This window comes from Taudactylus pleione, unplaced genomic scaffold (assembly GCF_031769625.1).
Source record: "Taudactylus pleione unplaced genomic scaffold, aTauple2 ptg000284l, whole genome shotgun sequence".
Taxonomy (NCBI): domain Eukaryota; kingdom Metazoa; phylum Chordata; class Amphibia; order Anura; family Myobatrachidae; genus Taudactylus; species Taudactylus pleione.
In genome coordinates this window covers 2,639,307-2,663,773 of record NW_028284686.1, presented here as the reverse complement: position 1 = coordinate 2,663,773, position 24,467 = coordinate 2,639,307, and the positions used below count along the sequence as shown (strand labels likewise).

The window sequence follows — 24,467 nt, the reverse complement described above, 5'->3', positions numbered from 1 at the left end:
ACAATATCACCCATCAGACCTACATTTAGGTCCGGCAGACGAGGTCACTGATGACGTGAGGGAGCGAGCATCGTTGGTGACATTGTGCGTACACACTGGACGTCTTAACACATTTATCGTAACGGCTGGTTGTTATCGGCAAATTTGTTTACAATGTCATCTAGTGTGTACCCGGCATTACTGTTTGTCTGGTATTACTCAGACTTGCTTTATTACTGTTTTGCTCTCAATTGTAAAGCGCAACAGAATATGCTTGCACTATATAAGTAAATGTTAATAAACAATTGTGTAGTGAGGGAACATGGCAATGATGATGTAATTCAATGTCATAGAGTCCTCCTACAAACCCCTTTATTAGGGAAATGGGTGTGATCTGGTTGGCTGGTCTACTCTGGGCCACATTTAGGGAAAGTAAGCAAGTATGAATAAGCAGGGCAGCAAAGAAGTGCAGGGTATAGTGTTTAATACAGTGCACTTATATTGGCTTTAGGCATGATAAACTCAAAATTAAGTCAAGGGGATAGCTCTGCCTGAGACACATACACTTCCCAGGCAGATGTGGAGATGCTCCAAAACTATGGAATTTACATTGTGTATCAACTTCTCCATGCTGTATGCATGTTTACCTACATAACGCTAAAGTGATTACATGAAATCTCATCACTTATAAGCAATGACATGAGATCTCACAGTATATACGAGTTTCATTTACAGGAGTTTATACATTTATGTTGGCATCACCTGTGCATTGTATTGCAATTTTCTCACCTCTACACATAATTGTTTGTGTTATCTCCTTCTGTACACAGTGCCTGCAAGTCAGCAAAATTCCCAGAGTGTGGTGGTATCAGTTTCTAACATCAGTGCACCAGCTGGGTCACAGGCCCAACTAATCTGCCAAAGTTACCGCATGGTATGGACACAAGACAGCCTAATGGACAGACAGCGAGTTGCACATTGGGACCTATATAGCAGTCAAGGGGTGTACCGCGGGGAGCGTCTATTGGACATGTTCTCTGCTGGAGACCAGCGCATTTATAATGGATACAACCGTGGCCGGATCCTGGTGTCACAATCTGCTTTCCAAGATGGCAATTTTTCATTGGTGATAAAAGGTATAATAGTGTATAAAACTGGGCACACACATCGTACATAATTCAGTACAAGACATTATTAGGGGGCAGTTGTCTAATGATGAATGCAATTTTCCAGTAATGAAGTACATTGGACTGGCAATGGCATGGTCGCTTGCTTATGTCTGAGTGGCATCGCCAGGCACTTGTTTTATGGGCTTAATAAAGCATCAACCTACAGTAGCTTCTGTCTGAGATTGTCAGTACTCTGACAACAACTATACAAAGCCCTGGAGGTCACAGTGTATATTCCCACAGTGCTGGAGATACAGTAACAGGCACATGTGATGTATGAACCTGCTAATTAACCCAGCAAATCCAGCCATGTGTGACCAGAACCAATGTACACAAACACAATCTTTTCACAAGGAACAAGTTACATCAGACATTATGGAGCTGACTGAGTCAGATGCAGCCATGTCCGTGTGTGCGCCTGTTGGCGGTCACCTGTCTGTGACCAGGGCCGCCGAGAGGGGGGTCGGGTAACAACTGTCCGGACTTGCTGGAGGGGCCCGACGAGGGCCCGGGTCCAGCGCACCCATCCCTCCCTCTTACCTCACAGCAGTCCAGCACACGCAGCAGTCTCCTATGCCTGTGGGGGAGTGATCACACTGATCGCCCCCCTCCCCCCTGACTTTGCACAGCTCCCCCCTCCCCGGCCCTGCAAAAAAATTTTATTCAATTTTTGGTTATCCCATGACTAATCCACGCCCCTTCTCCCGGTCCCGGCCCTACTCTCAATGCCCCTGTCTCCGACGTTATGCAAATGCAGCTACAAGCCCTGCCCTGGTGTACAACCGTGTGTATGAGTGTGCAAGGACTGAGACGCCCACTGTCAGCGTCCGTAGATGCTTTAATACCAACTGGTGAGTCCTTAGACTCCACCATCGGTTGCACCATGGAACTTAGTATGGCCCCCTATGTGAAGGATTTCAGCAACACTTCCATAATACGCCCATAAGCCGGACCATCTCCGTGCGTCAGCTACTCCACCTCCCTGTCACCGCTCGGGAATGGCCACTACATTATCAAGACATGTCTGAGACCGTGCATGTCCCTATATCGCAACTCTACTCCTGTGCACATGCTATCGGGATGCATGAGCAGTGCGACATAGACACATGCACAGAAGAAAACATATGCTGCATGGGCCGAGCATGCGACTTAGCATCAGCTCCTATATACAATATGTCATGACTCAGTGATGTCATTTGATTCACAGACTATCTGCCTGTACTGTGTGTAGGCATTGGGCACACTTTAGGAAAATACATGTTACGTACAGTATGTAGCCAGTCTTTCTGTTTCAACATACAGGAGCCTTACTAAACCTAAAAGATGGCAATACAATATTCTACCATGCTAAACTGTACTCATAGGTTCTTTTATTTATGTATAGGTGTGCTGGTGAGTGACCAGGGGCTGTATTCCTGTAATCTCCATCACCATTACTGCCACCTAGATGAGACCGTCAAAGTCCAGCTGAACATCACCAAGTCTGGTAAGAATGTTCTCAGTGGAATGTATAATAATTGTCAATAGTGAAGTGGTTTTAGTGAATGTGGATACAATTTCATTGTTGATACTGTAACTTACTGATTTCAAAAAAAAATCTTCCCTGCACCTAATTAGAATTATATGTTGTAGTCCAACTATCCCAAAGAGAAAGGGAATTAATTGTTCCCCGTATGACACCACTAAATTGTTCAACACAGAACACTGTGAAAATATAGCATAGTAAAAGGACATAGGAGACCAACAGGCAAAACACAAGACAAGCAAAGGCAAAATACAGCTCATTTCAAGAAACATAAATATCAAAGTATTAAGCTTTCTACTGTAAATAATGATTTTAAGAAAATCTGTCATTAAGAAACAATTTATAAAAATAATTTTTAGTAGGACATTTTTACTGAATTTGGAAACACATGTTTAACCCATTCAGATTAATTGCACCTCTTTCTTTCTTTTAGAGCGTAAAGTAAAAATATACTGGGATGGAGAAAAGGCTGTTGTTGTTGCTTTAGTTGGTTCCACTGTCGTTCTACCCTGCGAGAACTGGAACCACATATGGACTGACCGCCATCGTGAAGAAGACCAACAGGTGGTGCACTGGGATCGCCAAGCCCCAGGGATCCCCCATGACAGAGCTGACCGCTTGATTGACATGTATGCGTCAGGGGAGCGACGGTCTTATGGTCCCCTCTTTGTCAGAAGGAAGATGAATGTCACGGATTCATCTTTTTCACATGGAGACTTCTCACTTCTAATATCAGACTTAAAAAAAGGAGACGAGGGAATCTATTCGTGTCATCTGCACCATCATTACTGTGGGCTCCATGAACGCAGGATTTTTCATCTGACGGTCTATGATCCACCCAAAGAGCCTCCCAAAAAAGAAGAACCCAAGAAAACCAACGTGGATTCAGCACCAGCCATAGGTAGTGCATTACCTAGTGTATGATGATAACTTTCTCAGCAGCCATACTATATTGTAACCACTAACATGACCATGCATGTATTGAAATAATAAGCCTTAGTGATTACTGAGGGCTCTATTTTCCATATAAAACCGTGAGTGGTTTAGTTCATAAATGTTTTAGGTCATAATTCCTTGTTATTGAGTGCGGTGCGACATATACTCTACATGCCACTGGCCAAAGGGAGTGAGAGGCGGTTACCAGGGAGGGAGAGTATTTTGAGATGAGATTTGAGACAAATGAAGGGTGATGTTGCAAGTAAGGGTGAGCAATTTTAAAAGGATTCTAGAGGACATGGGGACCCAGTGTACAGAACTGCAGAGTGGTGCTGCAGATGTGGAGTGGTGAGAGTGGAATCTAAGTATTGCTGCAACATTTGTAATGGGTTGAAGTGGGATAAATGGGTGACAAGAAAAATAGATAGAAGAGGGTTACAGTAGTGAAGACGGGAGATGATCATAGAGTGGATTACAGTTTTGGTAGCATTTTGGAGGAGACTGATGTATTCTGGCTAGTGTCTAGTGAATCAATAGTGTACATGCCACCTACCTCAGTTATGTCACTGGTTCTTAGATTGATATAGTGTAAAATAGGTGGAAAAGCGCTGCACATACAAAGATGTTTATAAAAGGTTTATTATGCTACATGTGTTATTAGAGACAAATCATTAGATCCAATTGTCTATATACCAGAGCTATTTTTGACATCTTTTTAAGTGTATATAAAATTTTTTATTATAACATATTTTGCTCTTTGTTTTGATTAGTGTTTCCTTGGAGCCTGGTATTTCAATCCTTGTTCTTAGATATATAGGTTGCATTCTCATGTCCACAATATGGCTACCTCACTGAAAGGTTCACGTTCATTCATATAGCATTCCCGCTAGGCTGTTTTAGTGGAGCTCAGTCCCCACCCACGTTGTAGCGATTGCCGCCGGTGAATAGATGCCAGGCGCATGTGCCTGGCATCTATTCACAGAGAAGGGAGAGCTTGAAGACACACACCCTTTTTCTCGTGGCCATCGCCTCCATTTCGTGCGCACCCCAGACCTAGAGTGAACACTAATTCATACATGAATTAAAGGGCATTTGGGATTACAGATGTAACATATAATCCACGATTCCTGACAGCCACTGCATGGGCTGAGTCCGACAGATCTCTGTGCATGGGCGCAAATGGCGAGTCTTAGTATTCAGCTTCTGTGCACTGCTGATGCGAATTCACCCATGTTTGCATATGTCCATCCCATTCTGCATTGGACAGATCTTTGCAGGATCTCTTTTTGTGAAATGGGCGTTTGGGGAGGGAACTGGGATGGCAACAATGCGAGCACATGGAACTGTTCTGAGTTATGGGCGCATTGTGGCCATGTAGCTAATTTGTCCGTGCGCATGGGGAAGGGTAGCCTGCTTCTGATGGATCTCTTACCTGTAGCATGGGGTTGGTTCAAGTCCCAAAACTAATGATGACCGTTGCAGTGGCCGGAGTAAAATTAATGGCCGTCGCAACTTTCTGCTTGCAGGCACACATTAGCCCTACGAAGACTTGCATAAGCATAAGGGAGTAAATCTGGCCTCTGTGGCTGCCCGTAACTACAGCCTCTTTGTGTATGACTCAAAATCAGCCCCATACTGTATGTCTGTGATATTGGAGCTACTATACTCTTACTATATCATATGTTGTGTCGTCTTCTCTAATCCTGCCCCCATACTGTATGTCTGTGATATTAGAGCCACTATACTCTTACTATATCATATGTTGTGTACTCTTCTGTAATCCTGCCCCCGTCATCCTGTATGTCTGTGATATTAGAGCCACTATACTCTTACTATATCATATGTTGTGTACTCTTCTGTAATCCTTCCCCCATACTGTATGTCTGTGATATTACAGCCATTATATTCTTACTATATCATATGTTGTGTACTCTTCTGTAATCCTGCCCCCATACTGTATGTCTGTGATATTAGAGCCACTATATTCTTACTATATCATATGTTGTGTACTCTTCTGTAATCCTGCCCCGATACTGTATGTCTGTGATATTAGAGCCACTATACTCTTACTATATCATATGTTGTCGTCTTCTGTAAGCCTGCCCCCATACTGTATATCTGTGATATTAGAGCCACTATACTCTTACTATATCATATATTGTCGTCTTCTGTAATTCTGCCCCATACTGTATGTCTGTGATATTAGAGCCACTATACTCTTACTATATAATATGTTGTGTACTCTTCTGTAATCCTGCCCCCATACTGTATGTCTGTGATATTAGAGCCACTATACTCTTACTATATTATATGTTGTTGTCTTCTGTAATCCTGCCCCCATACTGTATGTCTGTGATATTGGAGCCACTATACTCTTACTATATCATATTGTAGTGTACTCTACTGTAATCCTGCCCCCATACTGTATGTATGTGATATTGGAGCCACTATACTCTTACTACAGTATATCATATGTTGTGTAGTCTTTTGTAATCCTGCCCCCACACTGTATGTCTGATATTAGAGCCACTATACTCTTACTATATCATATGTTGTCATTTTCTGTAATCCTGCCCCCATACTGTATGTCTGTGATATTAGAGGCACTATACTCTTACAGTATCATATGTTGTGTACTCTACTGTAATCCTGCCCCCATACTCTATGTCAGTGATATTAGAGCCACTATACTCTTACTATATAATATGTTGTGTACTCTTCTGTAATCCTGCCCCATACTGTATGTCTGTGATATTAGAGCTACTATAATCTTACTATATCATACTGTTGTCATCTTCTCTAATCCTGCCCCCATACTGTATGCCTGTGATATTAGAGCCACTATACTCTTACTATATCATATGTTGTGTCGTCTTCTGTTATACTGCCCCCATACTGTATGTCTGTGATATTAGAGCCACTATACTCTTACTATATCATATGTTGTGTACTCTTCTGTAATCCTGCCCCATACTGTATGTCTGTAATATTAGAGCCACTATACTCTCTCTTACTATATCATATGTTGTGTACTCTACTGTAATCCTGCCCCCATACTGTGTGTCCGTGATATTGGAGCCACTATACTCTTACTACAGTCTATCATATGTTGTGTAGTCTTTTGTAATCCTGCCCTCATACTGTATGTCTGATATTAGGGCCACTATACTCTTACTATATCATATGTTGTGTACTCTTCTGTAATCCTGTCCCCATACTCAGGGCCGGCCCGAGCCTAATTTTTTTGGTAAGCGGATATAAATTTTGGCGCCCCTTATGAAATATCCCCCATTTTTCGGTGACAGAAAAAGGCTATTTAATTGCACAGCCTTTCCGCATGCAGCAGGGATTTGTTTACGGTAATTAGTCATGGGGGAAACCCTGCATCTAATTTAATAACCCCCATAGGCTACGCATAAAAAATAAGAACATAAGCCCCCACGTGAAAATAATTATGCTTTTATGCTTTGCAAAAAAAAAAACACATAGGCCCCACATGAATATGTATGAAGTCCTTATACAGCAGAGCATGACCACCTTGGGTGCTAAGTTACAATTATACCCAAAGATACATATTCAGGGATAGGGTGACAGCACTGGGTGACAGGGAGACGGTGACAGCAGTGGGTGACAGGGAGAGAGTGACAGCAGTGGATGATGACATGGAGAGAGTAATAGCACTGGGTGACAGGAAGACGGTGACAGCAGGGAGAGAGTGACAGCAGTTGGTAACAGAAAGGGGGTGACATCAGTAATGCCCTTTACAATGTATTATGCCACACACATGTAATGCCCTTTACAATGTATTATGCCACACACATGTAATGCCCTAATACATTATGCCACACATGCAATGCCCTTTATATTGTATTATGCCACATACATGTAATGCCTCCCCCCAGTGTCTGTACTAGAGTGGTGGGCCCAGGTGCAAGAACATGTTCCCCCATCCGTGTGTATATCCTGATGAAGGGAATGTAACCCTGAAACGTTGAAGATAAAACGTTTGTTCACGGAGGTAGAAGTTTCTGGAGTGACGCCTATTTACCAGAATATATATATATGAACTGAAGTATATGCCAGCCTTTAAATAAAGTAAAAATACGCTATGACTTACCACACTGTCTCTCAGGCTGTAGTTCTTGTCTTCCGTCTTTTGTGCAAGGTCTTCTTGATGACAGTGCCCCAGCCTCCTTCATCTTCTGCCTCATCACCTTCCTCTGCCCCAGCCTCCTTCATCTGCATCTGCCCCTTCACCTTCCTCTGCTTCCAGCCCGTCACCTCCTACCCCCATCACCTCTGCCTCCAGCCTCTTTCATCATCCTCTGCTTCCTGACCCCATCACCTTCGGTTGCTGCTATTTCCAAGTTGGAGAAAGGACCTCTGTGACGTAGACACCACGTGACCGCTGCAGGAGGCTGGACCGCTCCTGTGTTACCATCCACTAGGGCATAGAGGGGGAATATATATTTGTGGCGAGCGCAGCGAGCCACCGTGCCCGAAGCGCGGCGAGCGCAGCGAGCCCGCGAGGGGACACTATTGGTCCCCCGTTACCATCCCCGCCCCTCCCCCTTTCAGGCCGAGTCACGTGGGTGTGACGTCACAGGGCCATCAGCCCTGTATTGTCTAGACCTAACCCATCACCTTCCTCTGCCTCTAGCCTCCTTCATTATTCTCTGCCCCCTTCACCTGCCTCTGTGACCTGTCACCTTCTGCCCTCCAGTCCTCATTACCTTCCTCTGGCCCAGCCTCCATCTTCTTCTGCCCTCTTCACCTTCCTGTACATAGAGGCTCCCGCAGCCCTGTCACCACTTCACAACGCTGGGGCCCACCCGCTCCTACTGCTACTCCCTCCAGCGGCGCGTGACGTCATCACGCGCGCCACGTCAAAAAACATACATTATTGAGCATAGGGGATGCCCGCTGGCTGCCGCCGGCGGGTATATTCAACAAAGTTTGTTTTGGACGCGGCGAGCGCCGCTGGAGGGAGTAGCGATAGGAGCAGGCGGGCCTCGGCGGGCTTCCTCATTGAGTCAGGGTCCGGGAGCAGGGACTGCAGTCGAAAGTTGTGCAGTGGCATTGTGATGCCGGCTGCGCCCTTACAGTTTGGCGCCGTACGCAGCTGCGTACTTGGCGTAACGGGAAGGCCGGCCCTGCCCATACTGTATGTCTGTGATATTAGAGCTACTATACTCTTGCTATATCATATGTTGTGTACTCTTCTGTAATCCTGCCCCATACTGTATGTCTGTAATATTAGAGCCACTATACTCTCTCTTACTATATCATATGTTGTGTACTCTTCTGTAATCCTGCCCTCATACTGTATGTCTGATATTAGGGCCACTATACTCTTACTATATCATATGTTGTGTAGTCTTCTGTAATCCTGCCCCATACTGTATGTCTGCGATATTAGAGCCACTATACTCTTAGTTACTATATCAAATGTTGTCGTCTTCTGTAAGACTGCCGCCATACTGTATGTCTGATATTAGAGCCACTATACTCTTACTATATCATATGTTGTGTAGTCTTCTGTAATCCTGCCCCCATACTCTATGTCTGTGATATTAGGGCCACTATACTCTTACTATATCATATGTTGTGTACTCTACTGTAATGTTGCCCCCATACTGTATGTCTGTGATATTAGAGCCACTATACTCTTACTATATCATATGTTGTGTACTCTACTGTAATCCTGCCCCCATACTCTATGTCTGTGATATTAGAGCCACTATACTCTTACTATATCATATGTTGGGTAGTCTTCTGTAATCCTGCCCCCATACTGTATGTCTGTGATATTAGAGCACCTATACTAGTCTCTTACTATATCATATGTTGTGTACTCTACTGTAATCCTGCCCCCATACTCTGTCAGTGATATTAGAGCCACTATACTCTTACTATATCATATGTTGGGTATTCTTCTGTAATCCTGCCCCCATACTGTATGTCTGTGATATTAGAGCCACTATACTCTCTCTTACTATATCATATGTTGTGCACTCTTCTGTAATCCTGCCCCCATACTGTATGTCTGTGATATTAGAGCCACTATACTCTCTCTTACTATATCATATGTTTATACTCTTCTGTAATCCTGGCCCCAGATTCTACCATCGTCCGGGAAAACAAAGTGATTAATGTCATAATTCCGGAAAACAGACTTCACTTATTCCAACAACTGGGATACATCTTGGCGACTCTGCTGCTATTCCTTCTCCTACTCACAGCTGTGATCCTCATCACCCGCAAACATCGCAGGAAAGGTGAGTGATATGTAACACACAGGGTACAGGCAGCCTCAGGCCATGTCCTGCATACATATGGAGTACAGGGGCAGATCAGGGGAGGGTTTATTATGCTGCTCATTGGTAGTCTTCTATCGGGCAATTTGGTGATATGGTAAAACAAGCTTTAACAAGCGTGTGTAATATGTACATTAATATAAAAAAATCAGTTTCCATATTGTTATAAATTTCCCATAATTGATAAATTACATATGCTGTGTCCATAGATTCCATGGACTTAGGGGCATATTTACTAATTATTGGGTTTCAGACCCGATAATTATAATTTCTTATAGCCATTATTCGCAGCAATAAGAGATTATACATCACAGGAATGTACTATTCATCACATGCAAAGACAGGATCATATTTCTGAGCCCGTCCATGCAATGTGTAAGAAGTGAAATGATCGCAGAATCAATCATTCCACTTCTCCTTCAGGGTTCTGTGCATGCTCAATCTGCTATGAAGCGGCCATTGCATGGGATGCTTCCGGAGGAACCTTCTCTCTGTGATCTCTGCGATCCCATAGGCAGCAGCAGCTCACGCCATCTTCAGAGCTTAGTAAATCTGACAGCTTTGCAGCCCCCATAGTAACTTATGAGGTCTGCGGCTGTTGTTGGAAATGGAGGGACCACGGCAGATATGGAGGGAAATGGAGGGACCTGCTGTACCTCCTTCATACATTCAGGGAATCCTAAATATTTTCCTAAATATTTGCGGTTACCCAGGTGTATTCGGGGGATACATCGCAAATATTATTTGATGAATAAGCCCCTTAGATTCTTGTGCACCAGGTACTTGGGAATGATGACCCAAAATGGCTGCCGTGCCTTTGTATTATATGGATGGGTTCTGTATTTTATGAAAATGTAAACCTGTATACTGTTCATACTATCTGTAAAGCACCTTGAGCCCTATTGGAGAAAAGTGCTATATAAATAATGTTATTATTATCATTATTATTATTATTAGTCCTGTGCATGCGTAAAAGTAGCTGTTTTACAAATGTTTTTTTCTGCTAATAGTTTTCTTAAAAAAATGTATTCCTGTACCTAGGAAAAGAGGCCAACATTATGACATTTATCAGATGACATTCTTTTAATGTATAAAAGTTTTAAAGATATTTTATTACTTTTACTTTTTTTCTAATATTTTTTATTTGGCAGGAACTGAAAGCCCAAATCCTTATCCATCGATACAGAGACTTATTAATAATTGGGTGACTAGGATTCAGTTGTATCACATTACAGAATTAGACTTGTGAGGGCTTTAAAATAGTGATCCTATGTCCATCACTCTTTATATTATTATAATTATCCTCTTTTAAATATATGACTTTAAAAAGGCTCCGTAGCAATGTACACAAGGATAGAACACACATGATTACGTAGGTGTAAGGTGAACAATTTAGACAGATACAGGCAGGTTCACAAATAAACACAAACACACACATACACACACACACACAACTCACAAATTACACAGAGAAAAAAAGGAGAGCGCTTATATTCTAAATTTACATCAAGCTTACAATGATGTGGAAACAGTGGCGTCCAGTTGGTCCGGACAGCACCGGGTTTCACCCTCCGAGGGGAAGACACTAAAATGCCGGCTCTTCCTCAGTGACTAGGGTCCTGGAGCTGCACTATGATGTTACGATCACTGAGGGGGAACCAGCAGTGTAGGGAGAGTCTCTGGCGCAGTGGCGGTCGAGCAGGGCACATACCCTGGGCGCTGTAACAGGCCCAGCAGAGGGGGGCACCGTGGCCAGGGCAGCATATCCTGAAGTTGCCGTTATACAAGGAACGTCCCTCGGAAAAGTAGCTTCCTGCTCTGTGAGTCCCTGGCCAACACCTCCTCTCAGAGTCTGATCACATCTCCTTCCCCCTAAGTAATATACACATTTTAAAATACAGTCATAGCTGGGAACTGAACCTGTACACTTATGCTTTGCAGCCAGACAATTTACCATTGAGCTATCTGCTGTTACTAGGGAAGCCTGTGAATTATAACTATATCAAGCTACTGTACATTCTCCTTAATTTAAAATACAGTTGGGAATCAAACTTAACATCTTCATGCTTTGCAGTCAGTCACCTTATCAATTGTGCCACCTGCTAGTACAGTGAAATCCTGTGAATTCTAAGTATATCAAGCTACTACACATTTTTATTAATCTAAAATACAGTCAGGTAGCAATGCCCATCACATCCCCAGTGTGTTGAAACAGGGGTGTGCCACAAGGCCACATCCTTTTTCTATGAGGTTACACCCCATCCCTTTTTAGTGTGTGCACACCTCTGACACAAACAAGGAGTCTATTGGCCATACTGGGTGTCACCGACCCCAGTGAATCTACTGTGTGGAAGGCAGCTGACTAATCAGCTGTTGACCAATCAGATGTCCTGGCACTTTCCCTCTTAAACTGGCTACACACTATAAGACTATCTAACCGATGTGGCTGGCTGTAATGAAAATCTGATAATGTATGGGAGCGAGTGACAATCAAACATTTGGTCTCAAACAGGGGAAAATCCCTTTGATTTAACCAATTTGTCCAAATGACCGTTTTGTCCATTTTCTGGCGTTTGGGAGCCAATTATCGATTGAATAAAACAATCTAAAATAGATTTAAATGAAATGGCTACAACACTGTATTATAATGCTATTTATCAGACAATTCAATTCAAATTCAGTTCAAAGCTAGTACACTACCTATGTCTGTGCAGTAGCACCACTTCATGGCCTGGAAGAAGAGTCTCAAAACACTAGTAAAACAATTTAGATAATGGATAAACTGAAATAATGTAGTGCAGTGGTTCTCAAACTCGGTCCTCAGGACCCCACACAGTTCACATTTTCCAGGTCACCCAGCAGGTGCACCAGTGTATTCATTACTCATTGATACATTTTAAAAGATCCACAGGTGCAGCTAATTATTTCACTAGTAATTATGTGAGGAGACCTGCAAAACATGCACTGTTTGGGGTCCCGAGAACCTGTGATGTAGTGGATCTGTCTGGTGGCTGTTTTGGCCTGGCTTATGGGTGATCTGATATTGTGGGTGCAGCACGCAGTTTTCTCTCCTATATTCTCTTCTGAACACAGAACTGATAGTGATAACGAGCTTTTCTGCTTAATATTGGGCCTAATTCAGAGATTTACATAAAAACGATATTTACAAAATCTACCATGTTTAATAACCTGCACATGAACAGGGGCAGCTCTGTACATGTGCAGATCTGGTGCTGCGATGTCAGTTACAGTGCCCCAAAACATGCAGCATGATTGACATTCTGCTGGCGTTTGGGGGCTGCAACATAAAGGAGCTTTCCAAATAACAGGGCCGTTCCCTGGTCATGCCGAAGCCAGTGGCTGCGTCCTTGGACATCCTGAGTAACCTAAAGGTTCCTCAGATGTCAGATGTTCACGCTGAGGATCCAATACTGCGTCTTTGGAGGCAGCCATCGGACCACAGAAGCCGGCATTGGGTGCCTCCTACGGCATTTGCCTATTTTAGCACAGCTCCTGCGTACAAAGAAACAGCGGTTGTGCTACTAACATAAATTTGTGAATCAGGCCCATTGTCTGTCACCATTTAATATTGGCGGCTATTTCTGCATGGGCCCCAGGAATAAGCCCAGGTAGAATAGTGGCTCTGGCTGGTTACTCAGTATTTTACGCCCAGTCCCTGTATACAACAATGAGCCCAATACTCCTATGCACTCAGCACCAACAGAATTAGAGGGATCATGCTTATGCAGAAAACAGGAGAAAGATACCAGAAGAATCCTCTTCCTCTAGTTACACTAGTAACACATTTGAAATGTTAATACTTTTGAATTATCTGAGGAGACAAATCGGTCACTCTACACTATGATTTTAATATAGATTTGTATTCTCTCTGCAGGTTATGGCTACAATCTGAATAAATCTCAAGGGTGAGTCATTTCACTGAAGTGTCCATGGTATGAAATGCATGACAGGGGTGCTGCTGTAAGCTTTAGATATGAATTGTGCGATCATGCACTGAGCACTGTTATTTATGTACAATTGGAGAAAATATCTGTTTGTTTTTACAGGAAAGAGGTGAACATGAAGGAAATTTGTCTGAGACCTCCTGACCTTGTCCAATACAAAAACGAGGAACTTCGAATTGGTGAGGAACTAATATTTGTAATGTATATACATAAGCCTCACTTACAAAAATGAGAGTATGCTTGAAAACAATATTTATAGTAATATTAAAGGGATATGTTCAGTATCCCGACGCAGGGGATGCCGGCGCTTAGAATACTGGCGGCGCAAACCCGGACACCTGTCAGAATCTTGGCGCCATCATCCCAAAGGTAAGTAGCGGGGTTGGGGGGAGGGTTAAGGTTGGGGTTAGGCACTAGGGAGAGGGTTAGGCACTAGGGGGAGGTTAGGTTCAGGCATCGGGGAGGAAGGGTTATGGGTAGGGAGAGGGGGAAGGTTAGGATATCTACAGACATGTGTCGGTATCCTAACCCTATCGGGATTCCAGAGTCGGGATTTTGATCGCCAGGATCCCAAGCACCGGCATCCCGTACCCATCCCATATTAAAATGTAGTACTTAAGCTCATGTAAGTGGTGCCTCCCGTATTCTAAATGTTATTGAATAAAGCACCTGTCGCACTTGTAAATAGAAATGAAGGGGTATATTTACTATTTGGCGTTTTGTCAAAGCAACCAATGACCGACGGCGTTGACAGTTTTAAAGTGGCAGAAATAAATGCTAAACAATCCGGGCTTAGAATGTATTTCTGTTGCCAATTTAAATTCATTGGTCAAAGCCGCTGATCTTCCTGGAAGTCTGATCATTATATAATCCATATATCCAACTGTCCTGATTTACGTTGGACAGTCACTATTTGTTGACCTTGAATGGGCCAGGATTCACCCTAAAAGTAGGCCTTTCTTGCTGCATCAGGCTGGGTGGATCTGGGCAGGCCCACAGTATATTTGAAGACATAGAGAACGGGATCTCATACAGTAGATCTCTGAAAAATGCATATGCAAAAAAATAATTCCTTCAACTAAAATATTAAAACAAAGTCCCATCTGTCCTACGTAAAAACAATATAAAATGTACCTGTGTAGAGTAAAAACTGAAAGATATTTCTGTTATGCAGGGGCCTCCTGTGGTGCAGAACCACTGTGGGTTGAGGAGGCCCTGACAATCCTGGATCCCTCCATTGTACCCTTCCCCTGAAGCACCATCAACACTCTATGAAACCCCCAGCGTAACAGAGTCCTCCTCTCAACTGTAATGTGCAGTGGGCGCATTTGGTGGTTGCGCAGGCTGAGAGGAAGCCCCCGCTCTGCAGCATAGCTTGGCCCCAACCTCCATTTTGCTATGGAGCCCAGAAATGCACTACTCCACCCCTTCATGCGCCCCTGATAGCAGAAGGGTTAATGTCTTTTTGTGCATAGTTCTGAAGCAGTGCAAACACTGCAAAAGCCAAATATAATATACAGATGGTTCATGGACACTAGCTGGGGCTCTGCAGGTTTATTTTCTCATGTTTATTACTGTTTTACTTTATATCTTGGCTACAGTGTACAAGATGTCCTACCCACACCGAATTCTTGTGTAACTAGATGCTATAGGTAATATCGCTGCCTACGTATAACTGTGCAGGGTGTTGTAGAGGAGTGAAATGTAACTACAAATAGCCTGTAAATGTGCTTTTATGGTTCTAAACTTGTTTGAAAATAAATCATAAAAATATCTTTGCATCCCAGATTATAAAAATAACATTCTGAAGGAGCGTGCATCCATGGAGAGGACCTTCACTCCAAAGACCATCGACTTAGACCTCGGTAAGCAAAGCCCATGCTTTCATTTTCTCATACCACTAATTGGTGGCTCCCGTAGAGACTGCCTCTTATAATAGGGAACATGCAGCTACATCAACAGTGCAGACATAGAGCAGCAGGCATTTCAAAGTAATCACAAAGGATGGAAGTAATAGTTAGCAGAGACATTTTAGAACTTCAGCCTCTGGGGACACTGTGGCAAAGGGGAGGAATTTGGCCGGAGATCACTTAGAATGAAATTCTTTGGGACAGGCCGTGAGTTCTAATAAGTGGGTCCAAGATGAAAGTGGATCTTTGTGGTGTTTTCAGAAAGAGGCTCATGATGGTTAATGATAATAATATGGCACAAAAGGGTTTAGTATCGAATGTGAACAATTAGGTTTTGGGATTTGATTTGTTACACAACTAACTTATTGTAGGAACATTATAAGGGTTTTGCATAAATGTAAAAGGGATGTCCACATATTTTTTTCAATTCATTTTTCCAAATTATAACACATTTGCAAACATTTGTTATGCACTTTTCTACTGCTGTCTGTTTGTAACCTATGTACTTGTGTAGACGAAGGTTCAGTTGATATGAATTATGTGAATGAAAATATAGCAGTCTGAACTCTTACATTGCTCAGTCCTCCCTGTTCCCTCTAATAGAATTAAAAAATGAGAACAACCAGTCTACAAATATTGCCAGTACAAGCACTAGACATACGGAGCTGATTCCCACTAAAACAATGGGCAATGTGGTCTCCCCCTCCCAGGGGTTCCGTGTAAGGGAAGGGGGGGTACAGTCTAGGGATCTGGTCCCACGTCTCCAAGATGGTGTAGCCACGCTCCCTTGTGGAAGCATGCAGCTTCTTCAGACAGCCCTGATAATCACAATGGGCAGGGCCGGATTAAGGTCTGTGGGGGCCTCTGGGCAACAAACATGTGGGGGCCCCTATTACGTGCCCAGTAGTAGTGCCCCCAGGAGTGTTGCCCCTTATGCAGTGCCCCGTATGCAATGCCCCCTGTAGTTATACCCTCAGTAGTAGTGTTCCCAATTGTAATGCCCCCTGTATAAATACCCCCAATAGTAATACCTCTGTAGTTGTGCCCCCAGTAGTCATGCCCCCTGTGTGTGCCCAATAGTAATGCCCTCAGTAGTAATACCCCTGTAGTAGTGCCCCCTGTGGTAGTGGCACCAGTAGTAATGCCCCCTGTGGTAGTGGCACCAGTAGTAATGCCCCCCCCCGAGTAATGTACCCTGTAGTAATGTCCCCTGTAGTAATGTCCCCCTCGAGTAATGCCCCCAGTAGTAATACCCCCCCGAGTAATGCCCCCAGTAGTAATGCCCCCCCTGAGTAATGCCCCCAGTAGTAATGTCCCCACCGAGTAATGCCCCCTGTAGTAATGCTCCCAGTAGTATCCTCCCGAGTAATGTCCCCCACAACTGTGGAAAAGCAGCTTGCGCTAAAGAGAAAAAAAAAATCATACTTACCTTAAGCTCGGCTGGCGCTGCTCCTCTGCACTATGGGAGAGACGCATGACGTCTCTCCCATAGTTCACTGCCTGAGCCGGAAGCCGGAGCTCACGAGTGAGCTCTAGTCTCCGGCTCTGGCTGCCGCTGCGGGGAGGGAGCCGGGCGCCCGCTGGTTACAATCTCAGTGGCCGCCTGGTGTCTGGGTGCGGCACCGGGCCCCTGTCGCCCCCCCCTTTAATCCGGCCCTGACAATGGGGCATGACACATAACCCCACCCACACCCCTCCCACTTGGCTATGACCCTTCTAGCACCTACTGGCAGCTACCCTCCCATGACATGCCATATTCCACCATTAGGAACACAGACCCCAAAAATGCTGGAAATGACACAATTGGGCATAATGCAGCTTTGAAGTAAGCATTTTAAAACATTTTTTTATATTGAACACTATGCACAATTTATTTACTGTTACAAAGAGGATTTGCATAAATAGCTCTCCATGCACAATACAGGGCAGTGATATTTCATCAAAAGTATTAGAAAGGATTCTCTACAGTAGCAGCAATGGAAAGGGATCTTTGCAGCAAGAGTAGTAGAGATATGAAATTTACCTCCAGGCAAGTTTTTGTGATGAAAAATATAATGGCATGTTTCTTTTTACCAACAGAGCTTCGCAAGGAATATTGTAAATAGGACATAATTCATGCTACTGGCTGGCCCAGAAGCTGCAATGTCAATAAAGAAAAGGATTTAGAAGATTCTTCAGCATCTTCATTCAGGCTGTCTGCTACTTCTGTCTGTGTCTCCTGTACATGCTGCCATATCTTCAGATCACTCTTCCCAATAGTAGCAACATTTTCAGCAGAGATAAAACAGTATATTAAAGACATTTAAGATGCCTCAGTGGAATGTATACTTTGTTTTATACTATTTACCTATTTTTCCGGTAACTTGCAAGAGATGGATTTCATAAATAACTTTTCAGGTACTTTTTTTTTACCATAATGATAATGTAGTAATGGCTTCCTGCAATAGCTTCCTATAGAACCGTCCTATGTGAATAGCAGGCAATTCATGTATTTTTTTCCTTTTGGACTTAAAGGGGATATCCACTGAAACCAAGTAAGGGCTGTACACACTGGTATTCAGTCATTGTGTCTCCCCTCCATTTTGTTGCTGACAGTGAAGGATGATAAAATGGAAGCCTACATAGAGCTCATTGATCTTCAGTGTAGTGCACATGGCGGTATTAGCAAAGTGTATAGTAGGGATTGGCAAAAAGTAGAGAGTTTTACTTTTGCCAATCCCAGCCCCATCACCTGTCTTGGCGTACCTATATGAACTTCTGTATTGCCTCCATTCATCTGGATAAATCATAACGGAGGGCAGGTGGAATGACAGAATATCTAGGGTAAATCAATGTTAGGGGTCAAGCAGTTTTGTAGTTACAGTACATGTAATTGCTGCATGAGCTCAGTTTTATTGTCATGTGTAGCCCAGATGTGGTCTGTTACATAACGTGATGCTCTCCAGAAACCATTTGTCTAATGACCATCACGCTGCCAGAGAATCTATCAGGTCTGTGCCCAGTCTATGGAAGGTTTACATAGGGTTTTAATAGCATTGTAACAAAGTATTTAAAAAATTGCTTGTCTACTCATAGTAAGTAATATAGAATAATGACAAGTTATCTTAAATGAAAAAGCAGCTCCAATTGAAATATTTGACAGAACTTGAGCTATTTGACATTGTATTTGCCTTTAGTGTACAGCTGATAACAAGCTATTGTTCTCTGATATCAGCTATTGTCAGTGAATGCATTGTCATTCTGTAAGATTACTCTCAGGAAGTCTGTTCTGTACTGTGGGTGGGATGTACTAAAGCTAAAATGCGGCCAAAACTCCCACCCTGTATATGAAAGATAACTTCCTCAGTTCTGGTAAAGTCTTGAAACATGTACAGTATATAGTTGTAGTGAGCCGGACAGGAGGTTCCCCTGTGGTATACTCCCATATTGTATATTGGGGATGTAGTCAGGAAGCCGATGTTCTAAATGCCGACTGCCAGCTTCCCGACTGTCTAATCCCGGCAAGGTACTAATGACAGGCGTCAAAATCCTGACGCCTGTCATTAGACCTACGCCGGGAGCACGATGCACGGCATACCGAACTAAGGTAAGCCAGGGGAGGGGGGGGAGGGTTAGGTTGTAGGGCTCCTGAGGGTACTTAGGGTTAGACACCCCCCTGGGACGGTTAGGTTTAGGCTAGGGGAAGGGGGGGTTAGGGTTAGGCACCCCCAGGGGGAGGTTAGGGTTAGGCACCCCCCGGGAGACTTAGATTTAGGCTGCGGGGAAGGGGGTGTTAGGGTTAGGCACTAGGGGGGAGGTTAGGGTTAGGCACTCCTAAGGGAGGGTTAAGGTAGGGAGTAGGGTTAGCAGCACTTACCTTAATCAGCGATCGGGATCTTCACCCCTGCCGGGCATCCGCTGTCGGGATTTGAACCGCCGGCCATGCGTCCGGAAATAATACCGACTACATCCATGGCAAATAGATGTGGATGCTGCCATGAAACCAGCAATAAGAATTGTATTCAGTGTGAACCAACTGTATGAACACATTGAAGTAATAAACTAATACTGTGTATACACAAACTGGCCAGTTGTACAATGACTGGACCCTTGAACCAAAGAGCAACTAATGATATAACAATGGAAATTATACAATGATGTGTGTTTGTTTCTTAAGAAAACACAATGTGACTATATTTCATGTTGTACAATAAATCTCCTAAAGAGAACAAAACCTCCCATAGTTCTTTGTTTAGTTAGCACTTGCTGTCCATAATGCCCTAAGATCCACTCAATGAGAAATTAATGGCTCATCCTATTAAACTGTATAAAGGAAAATGTAATCACCTGAAATTCATGCAAGGCAATTCAATTGTGTGATTTATGAAGAATTTGCACTATAAACAAGTGACTAAGGGGCATATTCATCAATATACCTCTTAAGTGGCCCAATATATTGGTATCCGACTTGCTGCGTGTTGCGGTGCCAGAATACATATTTCCAGAGCAATTCATGATCACTACGATGCGGGCACAGATCCACTGAAAACCAGCTGTCATCTCGATCCCTAAACCTGCCGATTCCAATGCTAATTAATAGCAGCAGTACTGTACATGGCAGTGTTAGTGTGCATTGCAGTGTGGAAGGGGCGGCCATTTGCATCCCTCATCCCAACCATGCGCTCCTTCCAATTGGAGTGTGCGGGCAAACTACGAATGCTTAGTTTTCAGAGTTTGCTGAACATTAGACAGACCCATCAGGTCCCTAATAATGAATGGGTCTATTACTAAAAGCATGAGGTAACTAGCCTTTCTGAATTTGTAACGAGCCCATAAGGCAGGAGTATTCTGTATGTGGCCCTCCAGCTGCTGTGGAACTGCACATCCCAGCATGCCCTGCCACAGTTTTGGTATGTCCTTATAGCAAAACTGTGGCTGTGCATGCTGAGATGTGTAGTTCGATAGTAGTTGGAGGGCCATATGTTTAATACCTTGCCATAAGGGATAATAAATAGGCCCTGGGCTATTTTCCTGGAATACGAGGTTCAGGAAAAGTGGGTGGAGCTACTAGGGGTGGAGCTATTGAAAAACAATGGTATATCATATACATATATATTATTTATACATATATATAGTATTTAGAAAATAAGGCACTCAAAAGGGACTTTAAAATAAAACCTATCTAATGAAAAATACATTTTGGCCCAGGACATTACATCATAGTTAATGAGAGGTTCAGGAACTGAGGGCCTGATTCAGACCCGGTTGCTCTGACAGAGCGCTCGCTCTGAATCAGGGCCGGGTTTTTTTTTTTTTAGGACGGCCTCCTGGCCGCTCGCATAGCTGTGGGTGACCACCCACAGCTACAGCGAGCGGCCATGATGATGGTCGCGATGGTCAAGACCATCGCGACCATCAGGCTTGCGACGAGACCCTTGTGGTGGGGTCTCATGGCTGCAAGCCCCAGAGAGATTTCGGCTCTAACAGAGCTGGAATCTCTCCACTGACATCACTCGTGATGTCAGTGGGGCCGCCCCCAAATGACAGGTGTTCTCATGGGAACGCCTCCGTTTGGGCAGCCCCCCCCCCGGCCGGCCCACCAAAGGGGCGTGCTGTCACTCAACATCGACAGCTCGCCCCCTTTGTTGCGAGACCCGGATCGACGGAGTGCCCATCGACCCGGTTGCGAGCGCTCAGTGCTTGCGACCAGGTTTGAATCAGGCTCTGTTCCTGCTTGTTCCTGCTGAAATACAGCACTGCCTGTAGCAGTCTTTTATGGAGATCCCTTGCTAACTGAAAATATGCAGGGTTGTTGCAAGTGCAACAGATTTTAGTTGCCCCAGCAAAAAACCTGCACCTCTGTAAGTGTTTTCTCTAATTCACTGGCAGCCTAGCGCTGTTACTGAAGTGTCATTGTTGCACACAGTAGCCTAGCCTCCAACATGACCCCTTCCGTCAGGTACAAAATGCTCTGCTCCTGGACTACCCACCTATTTTGTGATTGAAGACACCTGTGTTGAGCTAGGTAATTGATAAGACAGGTGTTTCACCATAGGTGTCTGCAATCATACATTAAAAAGGAAGTCCAGGAGCAGAGTAACAGGTCATGTTGGTGGATCTGCAGTAGAGTGACCCAATAGGAACTATTTAAGCTGCTCGGCTTCGCAGGTCCCCTATTGCTGAGTACAGATAACGACATCTGAATCTTGGCTTTCTGTCACTTGTTAAATTGCACAGACGCCGCAGTCCCCATAGCAGGCTATGGGGATGCAGTAAACTGCAGAAATCCAAACGTATGCGGTATCACTGTTACTAAATAGGGGGAAGCAATGATAATCCCTCTGTGTACAATTCAGGAAACATCGTTTTTAATAAATAAGCAATTTCTGTTATGGAACTAATCTTCTGAGGTATGAATCTAAGAATCCAGGGTGTTACAATAACCTAGGGGGGCCTGTGTAATAAGCGTTAGAGAGAGATAAAGTGGACGGTAATAAAGTACCTACCAATCGGCTCCTGTCATTTTTCAAACACAACCTGTAAAGTGACAGGAGCTGACTGTTTGGTACTTTATCTCTCTCCACTTTATCTATCTCCTTATTAGGTTTAGTACATTATTTCATGTATAACAAATTAATAAAAATGACACCAAGCCACTGTAATTGGTTATTAATATTTTCTATCCTAAAACTTCCTCAGTTCTGGACTGCTGACTAGAGGTATTCTAACACACCACAGTAATCAATATGTCATATTTAAAGCAGAACTCCATCCATATTTAAATGTATAACCCCCAATCCATAGCAAGATGATTCATTAGTCAATATTATTCTCCATTCCAGTTGTCTTATGAGTGAAAAAATGTATTAGGAAAAGAATTTGAAAAGAAAAAACAATGAAGGTCTATTACAGTTATCCAAACCGGCTCTGTGTCAGTGATTACAACAAACCCGATCAGCCAGCCATATAATTCAGAGCTGGGAAGGGTGCAAGTGTTATAGCCAGACTATAGTCAGGTCTGAGCATTGGTAAGCATTCAGAGCATACATTTGCTGTATTATAGCCAGGAAGGGTTTAGAGATATCCATGGTCAGGGCCGTAGCTAGGGTAGTGTGACCAGTGCCATGGCACAGGGCACCGCAGGACAGGGGGCGCTGTTTGGGTCTGTCAATTTTCTGTTTATTATCATTCTCACTTGTAGCTTCCTCTTATTTCATCCCCAGCATCTCCTGGCCTCTCCTATCTCTTCCCTGGCCCTTCCCCATGAGGCCATTCCCCTTTTTTGGGTGCATTATATCCCTTTGAAAAATGAGGGGGGCACCAATGCTCTTTCTGGCACAGGGCACCAAAAAGTCTAGTTACGGCTCTGTCCATGGTGGTTAAATCAAGTTGACTGAGGTACTAATTAAGTCACCTGTGGTCAAGCATGAATATCCTTAAAACCTAGACTGTTAGGGTGCCTTGAGGACAGAGTTAAGAAACCTCTGGGCTATGGATTGAAAAATGCAAGTTTCAAATACAAATGCTTAATTTTAAATCAGGAAGTCAGATATATAACGTCACACCTAACTGCCTGATTTACAATGATGAATTGGTGATATTATATATGTGAATATTCATTATAGGATTGTTATTACTCTTTTATACATTACAACGGGGACTCTATCCAAACAGGACATTTCCAACTCTTTTTATTTGTCTTATAAGTGTTTTATTTCTGTCCTAATCAATGTCACAGGTATGAGTTGCAGAACAAAGATTGTAATGTAAAATCTATGAAATATTCTGTTTGTAAAGTTTTATAGTATTATAGAGAATACAAAATAAACATGTGCTTAATTTGAAAATAAACTTAGATACACTCTATTACCCTAATGGTGACTTCTGTAGTTTATGTAATACACCTAAAAAGATTTCTGTGTACATGTTATTTACTGTAATTTGTGTTTTCTCTTCGGGAAGAATTGACTTCTAGGTACTTGCCATATATATGACATCCCTTTACTAGGGTAGTGCGACCAATACCATGGCACAGGGCACTGCAGGGCAGGGGGCGCTGTTTGGGCCTGTCAATTTTCCTGTTTATTATTATTCTCACTTGTAGCTTCCTTTTCTTTTATCCCCAGCATCTCCTGGCCTCCCCTATCTCTTCCCTGGCCCTTCCCCCTGTGGCCATGGCCCTCTTTCAGGTCCACTATCTTAAGCCCCTATTTAAAAAATATTGGGGGCAATGCTCTCTCTGGCACAGGGCACCAAAAAGTCTAGTTACAGCTTTGCCTTTACTAACTGGATTTTTAGAATGTGATATTATCTTGCACCAATGCAAAATATACGTATATAGTATCATACATGCCTACCCTCCCGGTTTTCGCGGGAGGCTCCCGATTTTTCGGGTAACCCCCCGCACCCCCGGAAGGGTAGGCATTTCTCCCGCATTCTGCCCACTTCCTAGTGAAGTGGGCAGAATGAGGAGAATACCCGCGGCAATCGCGGGTCTCCGTGAAGGGGGCAGGGCTTAAGATGTGATTCTGCATGAATCACAGCATTTGGCCCCGCCCACTATGTAAATTGTGCCCAATCGCGGCAATTTTAACGCGAAGGGGCGGGGCTTAATGACACGAATCGTCAAGCCCCGCCCCCGTCGGCCCCCTGCTGCTTCTCTTACCCGGGCTTCTCCCGGGAAGAGA

The 24,467-nt window shown here is 43.7% G+C and overlaps 1 protein-coding gene across 2 annotated transcripts in view; it reads left to right on the top strand.

The window, feature by feature from the left end:
• Positions 1 to 23,655, top strand: part of MXRA8 (matrix remodeling associated 8) — a 97,208-nt gene extending 73,553 nt beyond the window's left edge. For both annotated transcript variants that reach the window (XM_088482239.1, XM_088482238.1), the window contains exons 3-10: positions 810 to 1,115; positions 2,533 to 2,634; positions 3,107 to 3,574; positions 9,729 to 9,887; positions 13,822 to 13,852; positions 13,994 to 14,070; positions 15,679 to 15,756; positions 17,881 to 23,655. In XM_088482239.1, coding sequence (XP_088338365.1) covers positions 810 to 1,115; positions 2,533 to 2,634; positions 3,107 to 3,574; positions 9,729 to 9,887; positions 13,822 to 13,852; positions 13,994 to 14,070; positions 15,679 to 15,756; positions 17,881 to 17,906 — 1,247 coding nt within the window. In that variant the 3' untranslated portion in view covers positions 17,907 to 23,655. The remainder of the gene's footprint in view (positions 1 to 809; positions 1,116 to 2,532; positions 2,635 to 3,106; positions 3,575 to 9,728; positions 9,888 to 13,821; positions 13,853 to 13,993; positions 14,071 to 15,678; positions 15,757 to 17,880) is intronic.
• The last annotated feature ends 812 nt before the right edge of the window (positions 23,656 to 24,467 follow it).